The sequence below is a fragment of the Clytia hemisphaerica genome, unplaced genomic scaffold (genome assembly GCF_902728285.1).
Source record: "Clytia hemisphaerica strain Z4C2 unplaced genomic scaffold, Clytia hemisphaerica genome assembly, whole genome shotgun sequence".
Taxonomy (NCBI): domain Eukaryota; kingdom Metazoa; phylum Cnidaria; class Hydrozoa; order Leptothecata; family Clytiidae; genus Clytia; species Clytia hemisphaerica.
The window spans coordinates 164,602-181,720 of NW_027103319.1; the positions used below are offsets into that span (position 1 = coordinate 164,602).

Below are 17,119 nucleotides of genomic sequence, written 5' to 3' on the forward strand. Positions count from 1 at the left end.
GACTGGAAGAATCCGGTGTTCCAGCCTTATAGATACAGGGGCTAGCTACGCAGAAACTTGCGTAGCGAGAAAACAATTTATCAAGCAACAACAAACTCTCAAAACGAAATCAACTCAAATGAAAAACTTTCAATACACAAATCCACACATATTTTTTTTTCTCAAGAATTATTTTGAGCAGGAAAAAATTTTAATTGCGATATTAATTGACTCTTTTTTTTTTGTTTGGAGTTAGTGCACAAAGGTTTCTAGACGACTAAAATTGTTCCATTCATTACTTTTTGCTTTATTTCTACTATATGTATAAATTAGTCGTCTACACGTTCTTTTTTTTATAAGAACAAACTATATAAGAACATAAGGCTTCGAGGCCCAAAAATTTAAGAACATTCTAAGAACATTCTAAGGCTTTGGAGACTTAAAAACATGCATTTTCTTAAGAAATTACATCAAAATGTTCAAAAAATGCTGAAAATAAGAACATTTTAAGAACATTTTTAGGCTTCAAATCCAAAAAACTAAGAACATCCGAAGGCTTCGAAAATTTTTGACGTTCTTATAAAAAAAAAAACGTGTAGCTTGCTAGACTACTGTGGACGTCAAATGAACGTTGAATATACGTCAATGGACCTCGTGAACGTTAGATGGGCGTCGAAACGACATTTGTGTCACCTGAGATATACGCATTGTTCATCCCTCCATCACATACACATACAGGCACTATGGTCTTTGTCCCGCCACTCTAAAAAATACCGCATGTAAATTAAAGATTTAAACCGTCAGCATATATTAACAGTAAGAATTTTATTTTCCTAACTCGGGTAATCAGTAAATTCTTTATCAACTATAGACATTGCCAAAAAAGGGATTTAAATTTTTTTGGATTTTTTCCTCATATTGAGAAATCGTATCTATAATTGGGAATTTGTACGTTACAGTGCACTAGATTAATATTTCGAAATAAACACTAACAGAACTAGAAAAAAAGTTGTGGCAAATTTTGGTCGGGTGAAATAAGTATTGAAGTTGATAATACACACTTTACGACTTTTTATTGATAGCCATAACTCTTATAAGCATATCCATGCTCAAATCTTAAAAAAAACTTAAGCATTGCCCCCGGGGGGGGCACTCGATCTGAAATCGACCATACGTTCGGCCCAAAATTTGGCTTCTAAAATCGGACCCTTACAGTGCAGTGAATTTCCATGAAAAATCATACCCTTACAGTGCACTTTTTCAAAATTTCTCGCCCGTAAGGGCGAAAATTTTTGCAATTTTCCAAGAAAATGTGGAATTTTTCCTCCAAAATTGACCAATTTTGTGATAATTTTACCAAAAAATTGGCCTTTTACCAAAATTTCCTACCCTTACAGTGCAGTTCAGTGCAGTCTTGTAATTTCATACCCTTACAGTGCACTAGCTGAACTATGAAAAACCTACCCTTAAGGGCCGAACGTCTGGTAGGTCATTTACCTTGAGTGCCCCCCCCCCCCGCGGGGCATTGCCTAAGCATATGTATGCTGTCCTTCATTTTACGAAATTTCAAAGCATTTTTATTTTAATTATCTGAAGTACAAAAAAAGCATGCTTAAAATGTTAATTACATTATCACATCATAGGCATAACATTTAAGCTTATTCGAGGCTCAAAAAATGTATTTTCTTGCAAAATGAACACAGTAAAATCCTGTTTTCTTGATAAGTGAATACATCTAGATTTAAGAGTTTTCAAGAGAAACTTTCTTATTCCAAGTGAAACACTCTTGATCAGGAAAAGACATAAAAACTAAAATTTGCGCACTCTGGAAACAAGTGAAGTTTTCTTAAAACAAGGAAAAGACATTTTATGCAAAAAAAATACGCGGAGAGATAAAGAGATTATGTACAATATAAGCATAAGTCGAAGAACCAAGTGAAAATGCTCTTAAATTAAGTGATATGTTCTTATAATGATAAAAAAATCTCACAATAGAAACAAAGAGTCTTGTTTACTCATAATTGCTCCCATTGAGTAAGTTAGCTTTGTTAACAAAAAAGCAAATTCAATTTTGCTCTCTTCGTGTTGAACCGTTGAAAAAGAGAGAGAGAAAAGATATATTGCAAAACTTTGAGCAAGGGTGGAAATGTTTGGAAAGAAGACAAAAAGATTTCAAAAGCAAAATTTCTTTAAAAACATTTTTAAAACTTACTGAATATCTTAATCAACAATACTTTGAATCTAGGAAGTAAGTTGCAAGCTTTTTTGACCTAAATTTTCAAACAATAAATGTAAAAATTCCCGCCCATTATCCGCCACTTGCAAACATTGGAAAACCGAAGTCAAAAACACGAGGGGAAAGATTCAGTCGCCATCTTGGAAGGAAGCCATGATAAATAATCTTGACAAGCAACAACTTTAAAAGGCAAGTATAAATATAATGTTTTTTTTTCTGTTGCTTTTATTGTTCTAAGGTTTTTTGCTTTGAGATGCTTTCAGTCATGAAGAGTTTTTCACAGATTTATTGTCTGTTTGTTTTTGTTTTAAAAGCTATGTCGAATGTAGCTAAGAAAAGCCCCAAAAAAATCAGTCTCTGTTCTAATGAGGTGCACAGGCCAGCTTGGGTCTTTATTTGTATTTGGGGGAAGGGAAATGAAATTCTTAATTTTTTCCACTTCTTAAATTTGGAAAATATCCTTTCTTGCAAACAATACTGACCGTTTTTATGGGAAGTATTTGCTTATCTCTGACCGTGTTTTATGGGAAGTATTTGCTTATTTTTGACCGTGGTTATGGTAAGAGATGAATTAGGTTCAACATGATTCTCTTTTATCAGAAGTTAAAGACAAATGATGAACTTTTAGTCAAAATATTTAAATATATTAGTTAAGAGGAAAGTCAAATTGATTTCTATCATTGTTGATCTCTCATGCATATAATACTGACCGTGTTTTATGGGAAGTACTTGCTTATCTCTGACCGTGGTTATGGTAAGAGATGAAAGGTTCAACATGATTCTCTTTTATCAGAAGTTAAAGACAAATGATGAACTTTTAGTCAAAATATTTAAATATATTAGTTAAGAGGAAAGTCAAATTGATTTCTATCATTGTTGATCTCTCATGCATATAATACTGACCGTGTTTTATGGGAAGTACTTGCTTATCTCTGGCCGTGGTTATGGTAAGAGATGAAAGGTTCAACATGATTCTCTTTTATCAGATGTTAAAGAAAAATTATGAACTTTTAGTCAAAATATTTAAATATATTAGTTAAGAGGAAAGTCAAATTAATTTCTATCATTGTTGATCTCTCATGCATATAATACTGACCGTGTTTTTATGGGAAGTACTTGCTTATCTCTGACCGTGGTTATGGTAAGAGATGAAAGGTTCAACATGATTCTCTTTTATCAGAAGTTAAAGAAAAATTATGAACTTTTAGTCAAAATATTTAAATATATTAGTTAAGAGGAAAGTCAAATTGATTTCTATCATTGTTGATCTCTCATGCATATAATACTGACCGTGTTTTATGGGAAGTACTTGCTTATCTCTGACCGTGGTTATGGTAAGAGATGAAAGGTTCAACATGATTCTCTTTATCAGAAGTTAAAGAAAATTATGAACTTTTAGTCAAATATTTAAATATATTAGTTAAGAGGAAAGTCAAATTAATTTCTATCATTGTTGATCTCTCATGCATATAATACTGACCGTGTTTTATGGGAAGTACTTGCTTATCTCTGACCATGGGTATGGTAAAAGATGAAAGGTTCAACATGATTCTCTTTTATCAGAAGTTAAAGAAAAATTATGAACTTTTAGTCAAAATATTTAAATATATTAGTTAAGAGGAAAGTCAAATTAATTTCTATCATTGTTGATCTCTCATGCATATAATACTGACCGTGTTTTATGGGAAGTACTTGCATATCTCTGACCGTGGTTATGGTAAGAGATGAAAGGTTCAACATGATTCTCTTTTATCAGAAGTTAAAGAAAAATTATGAACTTTTAGTCAAAATATTTAAATATATTAGTTAAGAGGAAAGTCAAATTGATTTCTATCATTGTTGATCTCTCATGCATATAATACTGACCGTGTTTTATGGGAAGTACTTGCTTATCTCTGACCGTGGTTATGGTAAGAGATGAAAGGTTCAACATGATTCTGTTTTATCAGAAGTTAAAGAAAAATTATGAACTTTTAGTCAAAATATTTAAATATATTAGTTAAGAGGAAAATCAAATTGATTTCTATCATTGTTGATCTCTCATGCATGTAATACTGACCGTGTTTTATGGGAAGTACTTGCTTATCTCTGACCGTGGTTATGGTAAGAGATGAAAGGTTCAACATGATTCTCTTTTATCAGAAGTTAAAGAAAAATTATGAACTTTTAGTCAAAATATTTAAATATATTAGTTAAGAGGAAAGTCAAATTGATTTCTATCATTGTTGATCTCTCATGCATATAATACTGACCGTGTTTTATGGGAAGTACTTGCTTATCTCTGACCGTGGTTATGGTAAGAGATGAAAGACTCAACATGGTTCTCCATTGCCATTAAATTTAATGACTTCTTTAAATCCATTTATTATCTATTTCTGGCTCATTTCTGTTTGTTTTAAAGTGTGTGCTAACCACTTGGGAAATTGTTTCTTTGCATTAAAAAGAAAGCAAAAGGACAGTATAGATATAGATGTGAATTTTTACTCAAAATTTCAAAAATCTGAAAACAAGTTTTTATTTCATTTCTTCAGGTTGGGATGCTCAAGAGAAAACTTACTATAATGGATTCTACTTTCAGGCAGAAAGAACTAATGGTAAGCAAAAGAAACACTTTTCCTATTTTGTATCTTGGATCTGGGCTGTCAAATTTTATGTCCCATCTGTACAGTACACTACAATCATGGACAAAAGGTTGTAGACAAATGAAATTTCAGTGAAAAATTATGAGAAATAGAGCAAAATGACACTTCGATGAGTCTGAAAGGGGAGGGAAGTTAAGAAAAATACTTTTGAAGTCGTTGCATTACTTTTGAATTGCTTTTGAGGGAACCACAAGCAAAAAATCAGCGTTTTGATACTGGTGTAAGCCAGTTAATCAAGCCCTTGTGGTTAGCCCTTGTGGTTAGACTGCAGTGGGTGACTTTGAAAGACTTGATAGGTTAGGAAAGCACCCAGAACCTCTTGGAAACTTGTTTTTGATCGATATTGAAGTATTTTGCAAATATTGCAGAAGTCTACAAACCTTTTTTCCATGACTGTACAAGACATTTTAAACCTAACTTCGCCAATCATATAAACTAGCCAATCATTAGGCTGTTAGTAAAATGTTTCAGTTATAGGTAATAAATGCTTTACTTCAATTTTCAGGAAAAACTATATGGTTGACCCTTTCCTCAAGACACCTTTTACTATGAAATGACGCATGATTATCCTTATCGAACCTCTCCTGGATTTCTAAGTCACAATTTTGTTCTCAAGAGATACTAGACACAATCATGAAAATGAAACAAACACCCTTTGGAAATCAATGAAACTCAAAACAGTACACTAAATATCACGAGCAATGATGACAATCACTACATCGAATTTAAGTAATTGATAATTATCTGGGTTTAATAATGTGTAATTTGAGACACAATTTGATAGTCGTTTTGGTCAATATGCAGTGAATATTTCTTGTTTTTATCAATAATGTAATGATTTGTCTGCATAAGAGCCAGTCTTTTAGATTAGACTAGTAAAGCCTAAGAGAGATCGAAAGATTTTTGGTATTTTTTAGGGTTTTTGGTATTTTTTGGGATTACCTGGAAACTTCTGAGGTTTAAGATTTAGTTTTTTTTAGATTTTTTTGGGTTATTTTGGACAAGTGAACAAGATTTTTTCGAGTTATTTACCCCTCGATGTAAATTCATTAAGTTGTCTGTGTTAGATTGAGACATGGTGTCCTATGAGTCTTTTGGTTACTCAATTTTAACCACCCCCCCCCCCCTCAGAGTTTGGAAACCTTTTTTATTGCCCCCATACCTTTTCAAAAACATTACCGAAATCAATCTTAGAGTCCTCAATCTCATGCGTTTTGACCTAAAATTGGAATATTTGAAAAAGTTATTTGTCAACTACAGGGTTTTATAATATTTTTCTAAATAAATGCATGAACTATATTTCAGTGAATATAAAACTTGAAAATCTTTACGGTTTCCACCTAGAAATCTTTGTAAGCGCCTAATTTTTGTTCCTATCTTGATTTTCAAAAAGGTTTTTCTCCCTTTTGGCACTAAATGGACTTTAATACTCATTATTTCGATACTTTGTAATCCGTTTATAATTTACATGGTATACTAAAAAGAATATTTCAAGCAATTGTAATTTACTTTTTCCGATTTTTTTAATGGTAGGACTTGTAATTTTTCAAATTTTCATAACAGTTATATTTTCAAGAAGACTACGTTTGCTGAATAACAGCATTACTTTCAAAACAGACAATGTTTACTTTTAATCGTTCTACGTTTCGGACGTCCGTTAAGGCAAAAAATAAACATTAGAGTTTTGAACTAATCAAGATTTTTGCACTTAGTTTAAGGGAATCAAAGAAAAATTCACTTGAAATATCACACTTATTATAAGAGATATGCACTTAAAAAGTGAGCACTTGGTAAGTTTTCTGCACTTGTCTATACACTTGGTAAGTGTCAGTGCTCTTAAAAGTCTCCCAAGTGTGTTTCTCTTATTTTAAGAGAAGTGCTCTTATTTTGAGATTTTTTTTCTTATTTTAAGAGTCCAGGATTTTACTGTGAATCCTCACAAAAATTTACCTTATGCCTTATAAAAAAAGTTGTAGCCTTTAAAATGTGAGGAAACTTTTGAATATAAAAGGTAGTTACTCACTTTGTAATGTCTTTTTGGAAAACAGATTTTTCGAAACAATAACCACACGATTTGGAGCATTCCATTACCATCCAGGAATAGACTTGTCGATTCTTTGCGACGCATAAGCCGTTCTTTTTCAACGTCTCACAATAAGGACTTTTGTCAGTACAATCTAATAAGTAAACAATCTACCAGGTAAATTTTCCCACAAAAATATATTGGACATAGGATCGTGACAAAAATACCATTAGATGCTAGAAATTTCCCAGATAACTTGAATTCCTACTTGCAGCTGTCAGTCCTTTGATATCTAAGTTAATCTATCTTTCCCTAAAGGTGGTCAGTGATAGAATGCTACTTTTGATTATCTCAAGAGGGGACTTATTTTTGGCGAGAAAAAACTTTGGCAAATTTGAATTTAAAAAACATACTACCTCACCAAAATAAGTTCCTTGCTAAATTTACAACTTTTTAGGATTTTTGCTGTTCGTCAAAATTAGTTCCCCTAAGAAAGGACTTGACCAGTATTTCTTTTGGGACTGGTACGTGATAAAACTTCAGGTTATATTCTTTACTAAAGGACGATTTTTTTATATATTTTTCGGACGGGCAGGGGGTCTCACTGGGTCTGTAGCACGTGGCTTTTTCAAAGACTTAATAAGTGTTTTACCTTTGCAATATAAGCAACTTTCTTTGCATGCTTGCGACATCCACTTGGCGTATTTCGGATGATTGCAATAATCGTCATCAAAATGATCGGCATAATCGGAACATTTGTCGGAAAGATCGTAACAGTCGTCGCCCATCGGCTTCGTTTGATCTATAATCGGGAAAGCTTTTTTAAAAGGCTGAAATTTTATACTGTTAGAAGGGACCTTTGAATTTATGACTGCGTCTTTTTCTTCAAGTTTAAGTACCGCTGGGCTATCTTAACATTACATGATATCTGCTCACTTTGATGAAATCATTCTCTTGAGTCACTATGCCTTGTTTCTTACTTTCTTCAAATCGCTTTAAGGCTCAGAAATTTATTACTCCTTATTTTCGTAGGTAAGTTTGTCCTAAAGTTACTTATAATTCTCGCCAAATATGAAAGAAAACATTCAGTTTGCATCAGGAATCGTCTCGTCATAATCGAATGTTTTTTCCATGATGGTACAATAAGGTCATAATATTTAAGAAAAAAGGGAAATTCCCCAGGAAGTTTTGAAAACACAATCGATTTGTAAGTGCTCTAAAGTAGGTTCGAAGGGTAGAGTTTTAAAGCTAGACTTAAGACTTAGGATCCAAAAATTCAAAAAAAGTCCAATAAGGCTGAGAATATAGCCTGTAAGTCTGCCAACCCATCCCAAATTGAAATATTTGATTAGATTAAAGAGATAGCCCAAAATCGACTTTCTCGCCGGAACTTTAAATCTTGAAAACGTTAAAATAACCGGAATTCTCAATATATTTCGATCATGATTGTAGATTTAGTTTTGCTAAGTTAACATAAGCTCGTCAAGCCTAAAGATCTTAACAGACCTCTTTTAAACCCCTGTCTCACCCTGATGGGGAAGTTTATCCCTTTTTCCCAAAAAAGTTCTATCGAAATCTAAAAAAAATCAACCAACTACGAGGGCAAAATTTGTAGTGGGGCGTGGGTCCGACCGGATCTGTGACACTGGGGTGTTCTTTAACTCACTTTGGTTACAATAACCACATGATCTAGCACATTTCCATTCCATCCAAGCACTGTACTTATCATCAGTGCAATAACCATAACTGACGGACGCGTAACCTGGACAATCTCTGTGGTAATTCATACAAGCTGAAAATTAAAAAAATCAGTTTAAGGCAGATGGCTAGAGAGAAATTATTAGATAGGAAATGAAGTGTGACCGACGTGGCTTTCAGACAAACGCTGTATTGAAAGTAAAATTTATCGCTCTAGATCTAGTTAAATGTGATGCGCAAAGAAAGAATGCACGATATCCATAGTCCATATCCATGATTTGGATGATTCTCAAATTTGAAGACAATTCTTGCACCCTTTGAACGCTTTTTGTGTCGATCCACAATTGCTATTTGATATTATACCGACAGATTCTCAATTCTCGGGACATGTCATAAACGGATAGAAATTGTTAAACAGTTTTGGCAACCTCGTTCCGTGTGTATTACCAGCTTTTTTAATGCTCAGTGATAGCGCTAGATAGTATTCTCTGGCGTCAATCAGTAACGTAAATAAAGCCTGTAATACACGGAGACGATGTTGCAGTTTTGGTTGTGTTATGGTGTGATATTACAAAAGCGCAGACAGACAGACAGACAGACAGACAGACTCACGCTCGCAAAAACGGCATGTCTTCTTGCAATCACGCGTCATTTGTTCTTTCGTATCTTTTTGTCGGCATTCTTTACGACCATTGCCTGGTGTGACTTTTCTCTTGCAAAAATTAGGAGTCTTGTCCTCGCAAATTCCTAGAAAAAAACAATTTGTATATGGAATTCTTAAGCACATATAAAATTATGCCCCGTTTTTTCCGGGTACAGTGAATGTGCTACGTACAGAAGACAAATCAACATATAAGTAGTTTTAACTTAGATTAACTTAGAGGTATTTATAACTGTGATTATAATTGTATTGTGGTACAATCCTGAACTTAAATGGTGATACAAGAGTATGATTTGAACTCCCCCTCCCACTCTTTCCCCTAGTGCCGTTGTTAAAAGAACGGTGAAAAGTCGTTGGGAGGTCGTCTGCTGGGGGAAAGGGTTACCTATTTTCCCAGCAATTTTCAGTGGTATTCTGAAACTTTGACGTTATATTTTGCTCACTTTTTGACAACGTATTATCTACCATGGATAAAGTACTGATATTGCTTTCTACCAGAATCTTTGAGGCTCCGAGTTTGAAAGCTAAACTGAACTAAAATTAAAAGGAATTCCAAGAACCTAGCAAGAAAATAGCAATCGTTAAAAGGGTTTAAAAGTTGTGACTAACCGTCTTTCTTTCTTTCATCGTTATCCCCTGGACAGACAACCTGTCGTTCGCACATTATGATTTGCATTCTCTCTTTGTCCGCACCACAATTTGGTGGATGCCCATTCAAAGATTCGGGAGTGATGCAAAAACGGCGTTGAACTTTGAATCCCTTGCCACAAGTTGTCTGCAAAAGAGAAAAGAAGTTGGTTGCCTAGCTGACACCTAACGTTATTTCAACGTCCATCTAACGTTAAAGGGATATAAAAGTAGTAAAATATAACATTGCGCAAACCACGTGTCATTAAAGAGAACAATTAAAATCACGTGTCCAAAACAAACTTTTAAAACAATTGAAACAATTGCAATTCCGATACCGGACACTGGTCTTTACACTGGCCTTTAATCAGCGTTGTTAAAATTCTTATTGGCTACCACTTACACTACAAGTTGAGACGTCAATCCATTCTGTCCATCCGCCTTCACTGGGGATGTATAAAAAGTAGACGACTGGTGGTGGTTGCTTCTTCGGTGTCAAATAAGCCTCTGTCACAGTCACCTCTGAAAAATAAAATAAATTAAAGATGATATTTAATTATATCATTAACAAAGGGAAAGTTGGAAAACCTTGTGAAAATAAGAGAAAACTACCGTATTGTTGTCCTAATTCCAGATGCCTTTTTTTAACTCTGTCATTTTATTTAAGGATGAAAAAGATGAAAGATTAAAATAAAAAACTGATTATATTTTCGATCTTGGTAAGCTGAAAGATCACCAAAGGCTGACGAAATGGCTGACATGAATTAAAATATAGAGATCAACTAAACGGTATATCATTTATTCAGCTTTCCAATTTTCGCTAAGCTTCCAATTTTTCTTTTCTTTTAAGACAAGTCTGAGATCATTGTGTTAATTTAAGTTAGAGTATGAAATAAAACTTTATTTGGATGGCCGATGAAAATTTTTCGAGTTTAGCGCTGGATACGAAGATTTATGCCTGTACATATTTTTTATAAACAGCTCCAATTTTCAGAGGTGGAGTTGCTAAGGATTTTCAGGATTATTAGGATATCAACCTTTATAATTTCGCTGATGGATTTAACCAAGATTGACTTTTTAACCTCGACTTTGATAATGTTAATGTCGGGATAACAAAAAAAAATTATTTTTAGTTGCTTATGGTTGCCTTCACAGTCCATAATTAGTTTCAGGGCAATATTTGTAAGCCAAGTTACTTGTTTTTTTAGTAATTTTTAGGGCCGGGGGTCTTTAGCACTCTGTTCGTGTTTATTGCAAAATGTAGTTTCCCAGCTGGTGCAAAACGTTGTTTCAACGTCATCTAATGTTCACAACGTCCATATAACGTTAGATGAACGTTGAAACAGCGTTGTGTGCCAAGCTGGGTTGGAACTTACTTTCTTTAGGTTTCGGGATTCTGTACCTGCTTTTGTAAAAATCATTTTCGTTTGGAACACCATCAAAACGAGCTACAGTGTAGGTACATTCGATATCGTAATCATAAGATATTCCCACACCAAAATATTTCGTTGTCGGCCACATCAGTGTTATAAAATGACCGTGGCCGTTCGGATCCACGTTGTACACTGGTTTATCGTAGTTGTAATGGGTACCTTTGAATTGTTCACTTATAAAAAACAGAATGAAATATTTCACATGTTAAAAGTAAGTGGCGCCACTAATCGGGGATGACTGACAGTTGATATACAAACATTCGCTTATTCGAGCTTCTTTTATGCGAATCTTTCTATAATTCGATCTTGTTTCCAGCCCCATTTAGTACCTTCTATAAAGTATTTTCTCTTTGTAACTCGAACAAATAACATTCCCGTTCGAGTTCGAATAAGCGGGAGACAGACCTAGTTTAGACAGTCGACTTTCTGCCTTGCCTCCTTTCGATGTGAGAGACGGCACAAGATTGACGGTAAATTTGCAGTTTCAAATCTTTGCTTGAAAAAGATTGAAAGAGACGTCAAATGAAGGCATTGTATTGACTTTTGACTGTCAACTTTCGTCATAAACGACGGAAGGCAAGGCAGAAAGTCGGCCGTCTAAACTAGGTCTCAACTGTAGTCACTTCTCGTGTAGGGTTATAGGTTCGTGATTATCAACTGACAACTTTTAGCTCTTAATTTGAGAAAAGGAGAATGGTTTAGAATTTGAGAAAACAATCATGGACAAACATGTTTGAGAAAAACACAGGAATTTGTAGTAAAAATATAGAAAAAAGTCTCCCCCCTTTCCCCAGCTGCAATGTTCAGTCCGCACGGCCGTCACACCAAGCATTGGACATTGTAAATGGGGGAAAGGGGGAAGCAGCTTAGAATTCGCTTTTGTGTCAACATTTTTGTCCATAATTGCAGTTTATACCAAAGTTAAGAAGCTCTAAATACTGATAATTTTGGACTTAGGTTAACTGTGAAAATGACCAGCTACACGCTTTTTTTTATAAGAATACACTTTATAAGAATGTCCATGATGAAAATTGCCAAAAAATTAAGAATATGCTAAGAATATCACCATCATTGAATTTGGCTACTCAAACTAAGAATGCCATTTTTCAATTATAAATTACCAATTACCCCCAAGTAAGGCTCACTCCTTTTACAAAAATGCCAATTTATGCTTGAGACGTATGTACTAAATGTTTAAATCTAGTCTGAATTAGGATCCTTACCTAAGAATGTTGTAAGAATACTTTAGGATTATAGTTAGGAATATCTATGATAAAATGGATTTACATTCTTATAAAGAAAAAAGCGTGTAGGTCAATATCGTACAGAATGATCGAACTTACTTGTACCAGGCAGCAATTGATTGTGCACAATCATCAAAAAATTTATCATCTGAAAGAAAAATGTTTTCACCCAATCTTATTTCTTTTCCATTGAACCATAAATTTGGATAATCATCGTGAGTAGCTTCACAACCTTTATCAATCTGGGCTAATGCGAGCGCCCATTCTTGTGCCGTATATGCGATATCTGTGGCCCAAGATAATTCTGGAAGTCCGTGTAAACGTCTCACTTTATTGACAGCGTATACACATTCAGTGGGTTGTGACTTTAACGCAATACTGTTTCGAGTAACACCAAATGTTCGGTTAGAATATTTATCTGTATAATTCCATGTAATAGGAAACGGGTCTAATGCTTGATTCTTTAATTTATCCAGGCTAGATTTCAACGTTTTCTGTTGATGAGCTTCTTTTGCTTCTTTGTATGAATCCATACCAGTTTTTTCATCAAACCTTTTGTAACGCTTTATACTACTTTGCTGGCCGCCATCTTGTCGATGTATTCCGCCATTGTTGTTGCCGACTGTTCCATCAAATCTTTTGTAATGCTTGATATTACGTTGCTGGTTATACAATTCACCTTGTGGAAGTATTTCTTCATTGTTGCTACCGACTGTTTCATCAAATATTTTGTAATGCTTGATATTACGTTGCTGGTTATACAATTCACCTTGTGGAAGTATTTCTTCATTGTTGCTACCGACTGTTTCATCAAATCTTTTGTAATGCTTGATATTACGTTGCTGGTTATACAATTCACCTTGTGGAAGTATTTCTTCATTGTTGCCACCAACTGACATCCAGAAAGTGACCATTTGAATTATGATCGGCAAATACATTTTAGCGCTGGTTCTACAGGGTGTCCCTAATTAAAGTATCGAGTTTGAACATGCGATTGAGTAGAAAAGTTTCTGTGTGTTATCGCTAAAATATACGTTCTCCGTCACACAGGCTTATTACAAAAGGTAGTTACAACGTATAAATTAATCGTTATGACAAAGAAAAAAGAGAGCTTAAAATACAATTTTGTGAACACGCACATAAAACTTTCTACTCATAGTTGTGTTTCGACTTGATACTTTAATTAGGGACACCCTGTATTAAGCTTATTTATTATTCAAGTTACTGTTACATATCAAGCATTCGTAGCCCAAAGAAAATTAACAATCCGTAATTTCAAACATTAACATTTTAAGCGTTCTCTCGAGAACCAATTTTTTAAAGTACACGTTTTCTATAAGAACAAACTACATAAGAACATGAGGCTTCGATGTCAAAAATGTTAAGTTAAGAACATTTTAAGACTCTAAAGACTCTAAAATACCCAATTTCTTACGAAAATTCACAAAAATACTCTCAAAATGATGAAAATAAGAACTATCTAAGAACATTTCGAGGCTTTAAACTCAAAATATTATAGAAAGCTTTCAATTTTTTTGGATGTTCTTATAAAAAAACGTGTATCAGCAAACTTAAGAAACAGATTAACTGTCATTCTTCACAGCATGTCGCACCATTTTACGTCTCTATAATACAACAACACTGTTTGAGAATTTGAAGAAGAAAAAGACCGGAAATTAAACATGCGTTATTGTTGTATTTGTTTTGTTTTTGTTTCATTGATATTGTTCAGAATTATTATGTTTTAACACATGCGCACATTAGGTCTCGAATAATGCTTCTGCAGTTTTTTTTCTACTCAATCTTCGACCAGACCCTGTTTACTCCGCTCACGGCGTTACGCATTCCCTTAAAAGGCCGTAGCCGTAGCAAGACATTTTTTAAATCTAGATTTTAGATGAATATGCTTTTGAGCGTGGTAATTTCTTTGAAGCATAGTCCGTATAAAAAAACCCTGGTCTGGAAGCCTATTGTTGTAACCTTTTTGTTAACTTTTTCCTTAGTTAATAACGATTATAAAAATCGATTTGCTCAGTTTTTGATCACGTTACCAAATACTCCTCTTGGGATTGGTTCAAAAGTTAATTACATGATCAAAATATGAGCAAAACAAGAAAATTTCTCAACGCAAGTTCAAGTTCGCAACAATAGAAAGAAACAAAAAGCTTCCAGACTGGGGTTTTCTTATACGGACTGTGTTTGAAGCTAAACGTTCCGAACAAAATCACAAGAAATCACGAAATATTACACCTAAATACCGACTAAGGGCCCAATCCTTGAGATAATTTGTTTGTAATTGTAACTTTGAAAATTAAAAAAAGATATTTGAAATTTGAAAGATGATAGATATTACTTCCATACTCTTCATTCCCTTAAATTTCCGTCTTCTTTATTTACACGCTTTTTTTTATAAGAATGGTGTAAATCCATTTCATCATGGATATTCTTAACTTTTTGGGAAAATCATCCTAAAGTATTCTTACAACATTCTTAGGTTAGGATCCTAATTCAGACTAGATTTAACATTTGTAGTGCATACGTCTAAAGCATAAAATGGCATTTTTATGAAAGGAGTGAGCCTTACTTTGGGGGTAATTTGCAATTTATAATTTATAATTCTTAGCTTGAGTAGCCAAATTCCATGATGGTGATATTCTTAACATTATTCTTAGTTTTTTGGCCATTTTCATCATGGACATTCTTATAAAGTGCACGCGAAGTAATGTGTTTTGTTTTTTGTAAACAAACACTGTTTCTGTTCTCTTTTGTTTTATTTCACGTTCACCGCCACCTACCTTTGGGCATTGTTAAGTATTGAGTATGCCATCATAAAGCACGTTTACTGTGTATGTAAAATAATCTTATTTCATTCTTCATCTATTTACACCGGATATCTTGTCCATGGCTCTTGTGTCTTGCTTTCTTTTTTTTTGTCGTGCTAATCTTGGTTTTTGGAGAAAAAAGACCTGGTTTATAATTTTGTTTTTCAAATTTTTGAAGCCTTCGGATGTTTTTTAATTTTTGAGGTTCAAGCTTATCATAGAATTGAAGTAATGAAAATTATTGTTTCAATACTGACACTTTCATGTCTTATTCAAACAATCCTCAGTTGAAGAAGAAAAGGTTCAAGCTAAAAAAATGTTCTTGAAATGTTCTTAGTATTTTTGTCGTAATTTCCTAAGAAATTGAATCTCTTAGAGCCTTTAAAGCCTTAAAATGTTCTGAACATTTTTGCCACAAAATGTTCTGAACATTTTTGCCACATCAAAGCCTTATGTTCTTATATAGTTTGTTCTTATAACAAATTTCTTAAGGCAGATTAATACATGTTACTTTAAAGCTCTATAATTTATTTATTTTAGATCTTCAGTAATCTGGGACTCAAACATGCCTGGTATTATCTCTTACTTTCAATTTTCTACCATTCACATATTAACCCACATGGCCATTCTCTGGTCAGCAGACACCACTCAAAGCTATCAATACTTAGCACAACAATGGAATGAAAATGAAATCAAAGTACCGCCTCCTTTACTGACTACAAGCCGAACTAAACGTTCTTTAGGCTTGAATTACACTGACGTTTTAAAATCGAAGAATGGGAAAAAAGGAAAAGATGCTGACCTCAGCAAATATAAGAAACAAACAGAAGTTGCACGCCATGGGAGACCACAGTCGAAACTGGATGAGAAACCCTTCGAAATTAAGAAAAATTACATGTTTTTGAAGGTATAGACTTTGTGATTTCATTTTGTTTCGTGATATTTTACTCTTGCGTGTCTTGTACAGTAGCGTGGTGGGACTACTAAAATTCGAGCAAACTGGGGAGGTAATTTTGGTAAATTTTGATTTTGGTGCCTCCTAAAAAAAGTAAATGACTTTGTAAAAATTACGCGAGCGAGGGAGCACGAAAATTTTGGGGTATTTTCGCCGAAAACTGCCATATCTGAGGTGTAAAGGAGCAAAGGGGCGCCGAAATTAGCCGACTGTGCTTCACTTAAGGTTAGGCCTTTTAGTTAGTTGAAGCTAAGGGTTGTTAAGAACCGAGTAAACTTTGTGGAGTTTAATTTGTAAAAAAAGGTAAGTCTTGCACCCTACTTTTTCTTAATTCTTTTATCACGAGTTGACTTTTCTAATAATTTCCCTTGAATTGTTTAGATGCTAAATTTTGAAAGGTACGGTAGCTAAAGCTGTAGTAAAGAGGAACTTGTGTAAAACTTTTCGTCGGGTAAAATATAAGTTGGGGCGAACTTTGGCACTTTTGTAAAAATCTCTCGACCAGAAAGGATTTTTCGCATGGAAAAATCTCGCAAACTAGCACAGAACGTCATAAAAGCGTCAATCTAATGTTACTAACATTCACAAAACGTTAGATTAACGTTATAAAAACGTTGCGAGTCTTCACTTGCCTAATCTCCAAGCAGATTCTGATACTTCCGCGCATGGCATATACTCCCTCTAAAGGTCATGGCTTCGTAAGAGAATCTACCAAGGGTGGCGCACTGCTTTGATTTTTTTCATCCAAATTTCGGATGGATAATAAATTGTTAAGCGCGCTAAAAGTTAAATTGGCTAA

General features: G+C 34.0%; 2 protein-coding genes and 1 long non-coding RNA gene across 4 annotated transcripts in view; 2 read left to right on the plus strand and 1 right to left on the minus strand.

The window, feature by feature from the left end:
* LOC136814403 (uncharacterized) overlaps positions 1-17,119 on the plus strand; it is a 33,593-nt gene that overhangs the window by 8,981 nt on the left and 7,493 nt on the right. Inside the window, exons 1-2 of one of the 2 annotated variants that reach the window (XM_067070946.1) lie at positions 745-795; positions 15,906-16,272. In XM_067070946.1, coding sequence (XP_066927047.1) covers positions 15,931-16,272 — 342 coding nt within the window. In that variant the 5' untranslated portion in view covers positions 745-795; positions 15,906-15,930. Of the gene's footprint in view, positions 1-744; positions 796-15,905; positions 16,273-17,119 lie in introns of those variants that run through there. The other variant, XM_067070954.1, reaches the window with a different exon arrangement.
* LOC136814394 (uncharacterized) lies at positions 214-13,646 on the minus strand. Its single transcript, XM_067070935.1, has 9 exons — positions 12,643-13,646; positions 11,243-11,472; positions 10,270-10,388; positions 9,849-10,014; positions 9,191-9,325; positions 8,547-8,672; positions 7,533-7,682; positions 6,881-7,034; positions 214-742 (listed from the first exon to the last, which is right to left on the minus strand). Exons 1-9 carry the CDS (start codon positions 13,479-13,481, stop codon positions 721-723), a joined length of 1,941 nt encoding a protein of 646 aa, XP_066927036.1. The 5' UTR covers positions 13,482-13,646; the 3' UTR covers positions 214-720.
* Positions 2,040-6,471, plus strand: LOC136814387 (uncharacterized). Its single transcript, XR_010847631.1, has 3 exons — positions 2,040-2,404; positions 4,747-4,809; positions 5,363-6,471. It is a non-coding gene; the product is annotated as an uncharacterized lncRNA (long non-coding RNA).